The following is an 11494-nucleotide window of genomic DNA, read 5'->3' on the forward strand; positions in this document are numbered from 1 at the left end:
TGCTAGGAGTTCAGGGACTAGAATTTGAAGGACGGAAACTTGCCAGTTTCCTGTTTTATTGTTTGCCCTTTCATTTCTTCATGGCTGATTCTGTGTCCCCAGTGTTGATTTTGGAGCACCATTGGTAGTGTCCGACTTGCACTCTCATTGAGTATCATTTGCCCTTTCATCTTTTCAGTTTTCAATTATGTGTGCTGTAATTTGGCTGTGCCCCAAAAATGCTTATTTCAGGACTGTTTCACTGGGAGAATAATTCTTTTCCCCGCTAGTGTTGAGAATTAATCGTGTGCTCTGGCAGAGTTATGTCCCCAGCCCCAGAGAGAGTCATCCTCATAATACTGTTCAACCAATAGTTGAACACTCAGGTCTTGGCCTTATAAGGGAGTAAAACAAATATACATGAACTCCTCTCTAAAGAAGGTTATGTCTAGTCAGAATGAACAGACACATCTAGAGAAATGATAAAGGGCACATAGCTATAAATCAGTAGGAAATAACGAGAGTAAGAATGAATAATGATTAGAAAAATAATGCAATAGAAGCAAGTACTCCAAGGGAAATCATTATCTTGATTAGATAGTTCCTGGACATCCAGAACTACATAATAGCGAGACCCCGTCTCATAAATAAATAAATAAATAAATAAATAAATAAGTAAATAAATAAATAAATAAATAAATAAATAGATAGCTTGAGAATTTAGAGAACTGCCTGTAGGATTGTTTTTCCTCCCCGAGACAGGGTTTCTTTGTGTAGTTCTGGCTGTCCTAGAACTCACTCTGTAGACCAGGCTGTCCTCGAACTCAGAGATTCACTTGCCTCTGCCTCCCCAGTGTGGGGACCAAAGGTGTGCAACGCCACCATTGGCACCTTTAGGGTATTTTTAATCCTGGGAAAACTTAAGGTTTCCAAAGAATAAGACATTTTTAAAATATTCGTTCAGCTTAATTCCCTTGGAGAAGTTGCCTACTATATTTCCTTTATGAAGAACATTAAAAAGCAACATTAAAAGCCAGACATGGTGGTGCACACCTGTGATCCCTGTACTGGAGGTGCAGTGAAGGTAGATCCCTGTGAGTTCCAGGCCAGCCTGGGCTCCATATGAGTTCCAGGCCAGCCAGGGTACATAGTGAAACGCTGTCTCAAAATCAAACAAACAGCAGACACAACAACAACAAAAAGACAATGTTAGAGATCAGTTATCCTAGCACTTGTTTGCTGGGGCAGGAGGATTACCACCAATTTGGGCCAGCCTGGGCTACAGAGTAAGTCTCAAAACGGAAGGGCAGCAAGCTTGCTTCTGTTTTCTTGTTTTTCGTGTCTGCGTCTTTAGCTTGAACACTGTGGTCCCAATAGCCACACCTCCTCTTGTCCTGTCAGATTCATTTGTGTATTGACTCTTCAGTAAAGATGTGAGACTTTTGCCATTCTTTACAAAAATGTGTTCTCTTCAGAAAGGCTAGCTTCTAAAATGGTACTTAAATTAGGCTCAGGCTCTGCCTCCTTAGGTGTCATCTGACCTTGTTTTTCTTATCTTTTCCCTTATTCTGTGCCTTTGCTTTGAAATACACTGAAATTGACCTAAGGCTGTCGGGTTGGTTTTGTTTTGAGGCTTTTGTGTCTCTCCTAGTGGTACTTGAAATACCACTTTTGACTTTCGAAAGGACACGTTTTGAATTAAAAACTAATAAGTCTTGCATAGAAATGCCAATTGCAACCCTTTATTCTAGGAAAATATTTTGCTGAAATTCTGCTTCTTTTTTTTTCCTTTTGGGGGGCTTCGTGATGCCAGATTAAGAGAGTGGCGACTGTGCTAAAACATGGATAGATGCAAACATGTAGGGCGGTTACGGCTCGCCCAGGACCACTCCATCCTGAACCCTCAGAAATGGTGCTGTCTGGAGTGCTCCACCACAGAGTCTGCATGGGCCTGCCTGAAGTGCTCCCACGTGGCCTGCGGCCGCTACATTGAAGACCATGCACTGAAACACTTTGAAGAGACCGGACACCCGCTGGCCATGGAGGTCCGGGATCTCTACGTGTTCTGCTACCTGTGCAAGGACTACGTGCTCAATGACAACCCCGAGGGGGACCTGAAGCTGCTGAGAAGCTCCCTCCTGGCGGTTCAAGGCCAGAAGCAGGACCAGCCCGCGAGGCGTGGGCGGACGCTGCGGTCCACAGCTGCAGGCGAGGACGTGGTCCCGCCGCAGCGCACTCCTCAGGGACAGCCGCAGATGCTCACGGCTCTGTGGTACCGGCGCCAGCGCTTGCTGGCCAAGACGCTGCGGCTGTGGTTCGAGAAGAGCTCCCGGGGCCGCGCGCAGCTGGAGCAGCGGCGGCGGGAGGAGGCGCTGGAGCGCAAGAAGGAAGCGGCGCGGCAGCGGAGGCGCGAGGTCAAGCGGCGGCTGCTGGAGGAGCTGGCCAGCGCGCCGCCGCGGAAGAGTGCGCGCCTGCTCCTGCACGCGCCCGGCCCCGTGGCCGTGCGCCCGGCTACCCTCGCTACCTCCCGGCGCGCGCCCGCCGCTGCCCTCAAGCCGCGCCGTCAGCCGGCGGTGGCCCCGGGTGTCACCGGCCTACGCAACTTGGGCAACACCTGCTACATGAACTCCATCCTCCAGGTGCTCAGCCACCTCCAGAAGTTCCGGGAATGTTTCCTTAACCTCGACCCTTCCACCTCCGAACACCTGTTTCCCCAAGCAACCAATGGGAAGGCTCAGCTCTCTGGCAGGCCGGTCAGCAGCTCTGCTGCCGAGTTGTCAGTAAGGAGCGACCGGGCCCAGGGGTGTGAACCTCAGGGCCTCTGCTGGAACAGCGGAGCCTCCATCAGCAGGAGCCTGGAGCTCATTCAGAACAAGGAACCCAGCTCAAAGCACATTTCCCTCTGCCACGAACTGCACACCCTCTTCCGAGTCATGTGGTCTGGGAAGTGGGCGCTGGTGTCGCCCTTTGCCATGCTTCACTCAGTATGGAGCCTCATTCCCGCCTTCCGTGGCTACGACCAGCAGGACGCACAGGAATTTCTCTGCGAGCTGCTGCACAAGGTGCAGCAGGAACTTGAGTCTGAGGGCTCCACGCGCCGGATCCTCATCCCCTTCTCCCAGAGGAAGCTCACCAAACAGGTCTTAAAGGTGGTGAACACCATATTTCACGGGCAGCTGCTCAGTCAGGTAGGTGTGTACCTACCCAAAGCAAGGTGGGAAGCTTGGGTGGTAGTTTGGGCGTCCAGATCCCTGGACTAATTGGTATAGCCAGTGTTTTCTGTGACGCTGCGTGTTTCACAATGGTTGCTTGTACCTGACACTGTACACTGGTGATCATGTAGGTGGACTTGGGTGTTCTCTCTGTCCAGATCTTTAATCGGTCCAGTTTACAAAACTGAACAGTTTGTGTAGAACACTGCTTCCAAAGTCGTTTCTAAGGAGTAGTTGGGAGTATGCCTCAGACCAAGCGAGCCTCCTTACCGCTGCCCATAACTCTCCCCACCCCCCAAAGTATGGTCTCCAGTCGCCCAGTGTGCTTTAACTATGCAGCTGAGGATGCTAATGAACTTCCGGTCCTCCTGCCTCAACCTTTCCAGTGCCTGATTCCAGACTCCATGTCCTCAGTACCTTTCATTCTCGGGATCAAGACCATGTCAAGACCTGAGCAAGGATTCCCAAGCCTCATAAAAATATGCACAGAGAGAATTTGTGCAAATTTTTAAAAATAAAGAGTGGACAACATGGGAGACTTGGGGAAAGCCCCTACACTGAGTTGCAGAGATTTTGTGCCTCAGTTATTACAATCGTGAAGACTGATGAGTAGGCTAGGAAGGGAAACTGAGGCCTCTCTCCCGCCTTTCTGCATGTGGAACAGCATCCAGGAATATTATGGTAGAGAGTAAGTCTAACCATTTTGAGGCACTGCAGACGGAATGCTGTAGGTGTGACGGTGACATGTGTCATCACCCCAGCACTTGAGAGGCTGAGGCAAGAGAAACCAGAGTTCAAGGCCACCTGGGCTATGTAATGAGTTCTAGGCCAGCAGGGAATACGCAGTGAGACTCTGTGTCAAAGGAAAATAAAAGTAAGAACAAGGGGGCGGGAAAAGGGAGGGAGGGAAGGAGGGAGGGAGGAGGAAAAAGAGGGCTTTGCTGCATAGAGGGACCCAGTGAAGAGGAAGTTGAGTGTGAACAAAGCAGAGAGCCAGCCAGTTCTCAGCCAGTTCCAGAGTGTGAACAAAGCAGAGAGCCAGCCAGTTCTCAGCCAGTTCCAGAGTGCCCCCAGGTAACTGGCTGTCTCCGCTGAGGCAGCATTCATTGGAGAGAGGGGAAGAAGAAAGCAGGGGTGGCCTGTGCTTCCTCAGTTACAACCAGGCAGTTACAGCATGCTTAGAAATGTAGCCATGCATAATATGCTCCAGTGCCTTTAGTAAAGTGATGTAAGTTCTCATTAACCTTTTTGGGGGAAGTGGTTGGTCAATTTATATGTCTTCTCTAAAACAAGCACAGTTGTATGTGGGAAGCATGAAAACTATAATCTGCAAACCAATCTTGTCATTCCAGGTTACATGTGTGTCATGCAATTATAAATCCAATACCATTGAGCCCTTTTGGGATCTGTCCCTGGAATTCCCTGAACGCTACCACTGCATAGAGAAGGGGTTTGTCCCTTTGAATCAGACAGAGTGCCTGCTCACTGAGATGCTGGCCAAGTTTACGGAGACAGAGGCCCTGGAGGGGAGAATCTACGCTTGTGACCAGTGTAACAGTGAGTGCTGCTTGGAGAGGGGGCGGGGATTGCAACTGGAACTCAATCTAAGGAGCTGCCTTTGACCCTTTAGTCAGAAGAAACATGAGACACTAAGTGGGTCTAAACCTTCTTTTTGAGATCTTTTTCTCAGAGTCTCCGTAATAACTAATATGGACTTTACATATTAAAGCAGACCTGGGCCAGTGAGACCGCTCAGTGAGTGAAGGTGCTTGCCACACAAGCCTGGCGATCGGAGTTCACTCCTTAGAACCTACCCGGAGGTGGGTACAGAGAACTGACTGCCGCAGCACACACACTTTGTCACATTGAAAACAATGGCATGGTGGTGTCGCACACCTTTAATCCCAGCACTCGGGAGGCAGAGGCAGGCAGATCTCTGTGAGTTCAAGGCCAGCCGGGTCAACAGAGCGAGTTCCAGGATAGGCTCCAAAAAGAATTGTGCCTCCTTTGACCCTTCTGACTGACCTTAGTTATCTGGGAAGTGTGCGAAAGTGGTCTCCGAAAGAGGGGCTGTGAGAGCATTAGCACTTAGCTTCATAACGCTTCGGGGTCCTAGTCACACAGGTAATCTGACAGCTCTTATGTAGTCTAAATTCAGGTGCTACACCCCATTTGAGTGCTGTAGGGTGAGAAAGTATGTTTTTGTACTGAGTTTGGAGATTTAAAGTCTGTCAAAACTCATGCTAAAAAATGATATGATGGGGCTGGGGAGACTTGTCAGTTGTAAAGGCTTTTCTTTGCAAGCAAGTGGGAACTGAGATAGAGCCTCATAGCATAGGTAAAAAGAGTCCGGTGTGGTGGTGTGTGCTTTACACCCATCACTAAACAAGAAGATCCTGGAAATCCCTGAGGCTCGAGGCACCAGCCTAGCCTACTTAGCAAATTCCAGGCCGGGGAGAGCCCTCGTCTCAACTAGAACAGCAACCGAAGCCCCCATGGATGGCTCCTGAAGAGTGACACCAACAGTGTTTGCTGGCCTCCACAGGCACATGTGCACAAACATCCCTGTCCACACGACATACACAGACCAAAGATCTGGGCTGGCAAGACGGCTCAGCAGGACCTACATGGTTGACAAAGAGAACAGCCTCACACAAGTTATCATGTGACCTACACAGACACACACACACACACACACACACACACACACACACACACACACACACATACACACACTATAAGTAAATAGATAAGGAAATAAATGTGATTTTGGGGGTTGGGGGCGGTTTCAAGACAGGGTTTCTCTGTGTAGTTTTGGTGCCTGTCCTGGATCTCGCTCTGTAGACCAGGCTGGCCTTGAACTCACAGAGATCCACCTGGCTCTGCCTCCCGAGTGCTAGGATTAAAGGCATGCACCACCACCCAGCTCAATAAATGTGACTTTTAAGATATTGGTGCACATAACCAATGCAGCGTGTCTTCTGGCCCTTGATGAGTGGCAGCCTCATGGGTAGTTTCCATTTTTTTCTTCACATGCTTGCAGAGTTTGCATTTCAGAGAAAGTCACAAAGAAGGGTCTGTGTCGATGATGTAATTTAAATGGGGTCTCTTCCTGGGTGGTTACGTGGGCAACCTGTGCAGGCCCTTCTGTGTCACCACACTGACATGTAGTGCTTCTGCTAGCCCAGCGTGCAGAGACAGAGGTGCAGCAAATGGACGCGTATGTCTGGGGCGGTGTTAAAGACGATCCATCTGACGTCTGTGTCTGCTTGTGTGTACACCTGTGTACCGTGTGCATGCCTGATGCTGTGAGAAGTCAGAAGAAGGCTTCAGATCTCATCCAATTGCTTGTGAGCTGTCATGTGGGCCTTGGGACCCCAACCTGATTGTCTTGGAGGAGCAGCCGGTATTCTGAATGCTGAGCAATGTCTCCAACTCTAGTGTCTGGATTTTATGGCATATAAAGCTTTAGACATGAACAAATACAAAATTATGGGTTATATAATTGTTAATCCCACCGATCGAGAATAAGACCATTACCACAGTTTAAAGCCAAATTTGAAGCAAGCTTAATTAAATACTGGCCAGGTGTATGGGCTCTGGTCAGGTCCATACCCAGGTTCCTGGGAAATGGCCCAGAATCACAGTTTGCAGTAGCTCTTTAAGAAGGAAAACCCATAATTCATTGTATCTCCCATCAGGTCCAATCAGGGGCAAGCATGCTTCCTGACATATTTCCTGCCTGTGAACCTCCTGCCCGCATGTGATCAAGCACATTTGGTGCAGATGGGTCAAATAAACCTGTTTAAGGGCGTGAAAACATGTGACTGGTTAACTCCCATAAACAGTAACCTCCAGCATTTCCGGAACTGTCTGTCCTTGGGCAAGGAGCTTGCAGATCAGAGACATTTTTGTTTCATGGATCTCTAAGGCACAGTAATTAAAACTTAAAATGTAACTTTGGCTCCCACACAATGACCTAGATATCAGTTTACTACTATATAATAATAGTTTAGAGTATATGCTGGGGCTTTCTGTAGGAGAGGGTTCATTTTCTATGTTTTTGTTCTTGTTTTTTTCTTTTTTCTTTTCTTTCCTTTTTTTTTTTTTAAAGATTTAGCTATTTATTATATATACATATTCTGCCTGCATGTATCCCTGTAGGCCAGAAGAGGGCACCAGATCTCATTACAGGTGGTTGGGAGCCACCATGTGGGTGCTGGGAATTGAACTCAGGACCTCTGGAAGAGCAGTCAGTGCTCTTAACCACTGAGCCATCTCTCCAGCCCCTGTTTTTTTCTTGTTTGTTTGAAACAGGGTCTATTATATAGCCCTGGCTGTCCTGGAACTCCACTATGTAGACCAGATTGGCCTCAAACTCAGGGATCTATCCGCCTGCCTCTGCCTGCCAATGCTGTCATTAGAGGTGTGCACCACCACAGCTGGCCAAAGCTTTTTACCTACAAGAACAAAGGGGCAGTAACAACTTTGTATCATTCATAGATGTGACAGATTAGGTGGGAAACACTCCGTTTTTTTCAGGAAGTCGTTGTTTTCTGGGTTAGTCTGGATTGGGGTTTCTCCATGCCTAATGCAGAAGAATGGCTTCAGCAGGCATGAACTCCGTTGGCCTGGTGCTTGTGAAGTGTAAGGATTGTCGCTCTTCCTCCTCCCTGGATCTTACCGTAACTAAACGGAGACAAAACTGCTCCATCCCAACTGAGTCAGGAATCTTTTTTCTTTGTGAACTTTCATTTAAGGAAACAAAGACAGTCTACACTGTGTTCATCTTAGCTCCAGTACTCCCTCTGCTGTGGACTGTGGTCATTGCCGGTTTCCTAAGCAGAGCTACAGCCCTTTTCAAGGGTCTGGTTGTCAAGAATGGAAAAGCTGGGCAACGTCCCTCTCCGTGTGCGTCTTTGCATAGCCCACAAGTCATGACTGCATCCCTGGTCAAGGTCCTCCAGCACCACACACTCTGTGTGTGTTGTCACACGGGGCTCTTTTCACAAGTTCTACAAACAGAATTTGAAATCAGATGCCATGCTTTCTACTCTGAGCCCTCAGAGCAACAGCCTAGAGACAAGCAGCAGGCCCCCCGCTGGACCACAAACCTTGTGTTCCAGTCTGTTCACTTCTAACGGATCAGTAAGTACTTACAGAGGCCTCTGATTCAGAGGCTGAGAAAGCTGATTCCCATTGTCTGTTTTCTAAGGGTTTAGGGCTCCATTGCACTTACAAGTCTATAGTTTAGAAACAAAATTAGAGTCAGCATTTGTTCTTTTGGACTAGACCAGTGGTTCCCAACCTTCCTAACGCTGTGACCCTTCAATACAGTTCCTCACGGTGTGGGGACCCCACCATAACATTATTTCATTGCTACTTCATAACTGTAATTCTGCTACTGTACTGTAAATATCTGTGTTTTCCAATGGTCTTTGGCGACCTCTGTGAAAGGGTCATTTGACCTCTATGGGGTCGTGACCCAGAGGTTGGGAACCAACCACTGGACTAGATGACCTTGGCTATCTTCCCACCTTGTTTATAAGAAACACACACTTCAGGGGCTGGAGAGGTGGCTCAGAGGTTAAGAGCACTGGCTGCTCTTTCAGAGGTCCTGAGTTCAATTCCCAGCAACCACATGGTGGCTCACAACCATCTGTAATGAGATCTGGTGCCCTCTTCTGGTGTGCAGGCATACATGCAGGTAGAACACTGTATACATAATAAATAAATATTAAAAAAAAGAGACAGAGACACAGAGAGAGAGAAGAAAGAAACACATTTCAGCCAGGCAGTGATTGTGCATGCCTTTAATCCCAGCAGGCAGGTGGATCTCTGAGTTTAAGGCCAGCCTGGTCTACAGCATATGTGCAGAAGAGCCAGGTCTGTTACACAGAGAAACCCTGTCTCAGAAAAAAAGGGAGAAAGAAAGAGAAACACCTTTCAAAAACTATGGCATAAACACAGAACTGCTGCCCTGGTTAGCTTTCTGTTGCTGTGATAAACACTGTGACCAGAAGCAACTTGGGAGGAAAGGCTTTATTTTAGCTTTCGGGTTATATACAGCCCATCATCAAGGGAAGTCAGGGGAAGAACTCAAGGTTAGAGCTTGAAGCAGAAACCCTGGAGGAAACCTGCTTCCCGGCTTGTTCCCAGCTCCAATCTGCCACCTTTATACCGCTAGGCACAGTTGCCCATGGGTAGTGCACCCACAGCAGGCTGTGCTCGCCTACATCAATCAACAGTCATAGAAATTCCACACAGACATGCTCACAGGCCAACCTGATGTAAGCAGTTCTTCAATTAGGAGTCTCTCTTCCCAGGTGTATCAAGGTGATAACCAAAATTAGCCATCACGATTACCAAATTTTTTTTTTTTTTTAAGGTTTGTATATGCCATAAGCAAAGCATATTGGGGGGAAAAAACTGCTCTCATGTTCTGTCCTTTAGTAATCATAATTTATTATCTTTTTTCGAAGCCTTAAATATGAAACATTCAAAACAAAACAGAGAGCTGAGGCTCAGAGTTTTGAGTAACTTATTCATTTGGCCTATTGATAGTTAGGAGCAGGAAGTGCAGCGAGACCTAACTGGTGAGAAGAGAAAGCCTTTTAAACATAACATGCAGCTAATGTAAGTGATAGGAGTGGAAAGTATAGAACCCCGGTGTACTCAACTCTGTGTTCACTGTGGTGGCAGCCATCCATTATATTCCATCCAAAAAGTCATGACACCTGCAATATGCTATCCTGAACCCATATCACTTCTGGAAGCTGCTGACAGCAAAAATTTGAAAGCAGATATATCAGGAATGGTTTGGCTGCTTTTAAGAGTCCAATACAGTGGTGGTGGCGCACGCCTTTAAGCCCAGCACTCGGGAGGCAGAGCCAGGCGGATCTCTGTGAGTTCGAGGCCAGCCTGGGCTACCAAGTGAGTTCCAGGAAAGGCGCAAAGCTACACAGAGAAACCCTGTCTTGAAAAACCAAAAAAAAAAAAAAAAAAAGAGTCCAATAACAGTGACTGTCATATAAAAGAAGTCTGGAGGACACCCCAAGGCTAGCATGTGGCTCCCTGGTCATGGGGAATGCAGGCTCCTACTGTTGGACTATAGTGGTGCAAAGCTCCCATCCTCAGTCACCTCAGGGTCCCATCACTCCTTTCATATTAGCCACAACTCCAGAGCCGCTGCATTCAGGCCTGTGAAGCTGGGAAATGCAAGACATATTTGGGATGTGTCCCATTATTACCATAAATAAAACTGAGGTCGAAGTTTTGAAAGCTAAGGAGAATGTCTACTGAGTAGTCAGTAACTGGTTGATGCTCCTCACTGCCTATGTCTTATACCTTTCCAAACGACACAGGCAAACGACGAAAATCTAACCCCAAACCCCTTGTTCTGAGTGAAGCCCGAAAGCAGTTAATGATCTACAGACTACCTCAGGTCCTCCGGCTGCACCTTAAAAGGTTCAGGTGAGCTTTGGGATGAGCTTCCTGGAGGGCTTGGGGAGGACAGATGCCTTTTTTTGGTGTGGGAAGGAGAATCCTGTTCCTGTGGGGCCTTGCACTTGCTGTTGAGAGTCAATGGTTCTTGTCCAGTAAGAAAAGCTGATGTTGGAGCCAGCAGCCTGGGCTTCAGCTCTCTTGCCCTGTTTTCATTTCTAGTGTGCACCTAATGTCTGCCAATACTCTCCTCGCCTTGTTTGGGCTTATGCAAATTCATCCCAAGGAGTCAGTATAAAATAACAGTGAAAGGGGCAAGCGACAGACTATACAGAGGCCATGCCTGAACTGTTTCTTTAGGGGTTTGTAGGTTCAAATACTCCATGGAACTTTCACAGCAGATATACACATGGATTTTGATTAGCCGGGGGCAAAAGCAAAAACAAAAGCTATTTTCTTAGCTCCCTGTTTAACTAGCTTATACCAGTCTGAATGAGTAAGAAATTCATTTCCACGTTCTAGGTGGTCTGGCCGTAATCATCGCGAGAAGATTGGGGTCCATGTCGTCTTTGACCAGGTATTAACCATGGAACCTTACTGCTGCAGGGACATGCTCTCCTCTCTTGACAAAGAGACCTTTGCCTATGATCTCTCCGCAGTGGTCATGCATCACGGGAAAGGGTTTGGCTCAGGACACTACACAGCCTATTGCTACAACACAGAGGGAGGTGCGTGCCTTTACTCGGGGGGTCGGGACATGGAAAGGGGGTTTGCTCACACCTTACTGCTTTTCATTATCTCCAGCCCCCTGGGTCAGCTAGGGACAGATTACAGACATTAAAGTTCAGTGAGAAGCGTTA

General features: G+C 47.7%; 1 protein-coding gene across 12 annotated transcripts in view; it reads left to right on the forward strand.

The window, feature by feature from the left end:
* Usp49 (ubiquitin specific peptidase 49) overlaps nt 1-11494 on the forward strand; it is an 80474-nt gene that overhangs the window by 62035 nt on the left and 6945 nt on the right. For 10 of the 12 annotated variants that reach the window (XM_052745537.1, XM_052745542.1, XM_052745535.1 and 7 more), the window contains 5 exons: nt 1793-3167; nt 4544-4748; nt 10556-10664; nt 11157-11211; nt 11294-11362. In XM_052745537.1, the coding sequence (XP_052601497.1) occupies nt 1821-3167; nt 4544-4748; nt 10556-10664; nt 11157-11211; nt 11294-11362 (1785 nt within the window). In that variant the 5' untranslated portion in view covers nt 1793-1820. Of the gene's footprint in view, nt 1-1792; nt 3168-4543; nt 4749-10555; nt 10665-11156; nt 11363-11494 lie in introns of all 12 variants that reach the window. The other 2 variants (XM_052745547.1, XM_052745546.1) reach the window with 2 other exon arrangements.

This window comes from Peromyscus californicus, unplaced genomic scaffold, assembly GCF_007827085.1.
Source record: "Peromyscus californicus insignis strain IS unplaced genomic scaffold, ASM782708v3 Scaffold_19__1_contigs__length_69161282, whole genome shotgun sequence".
NCBI lineage: Eukaryota > Metazoa > Chordata > Mammalia > Rodentia > Cricetidae > Peromyscus > Peromyscus californicus.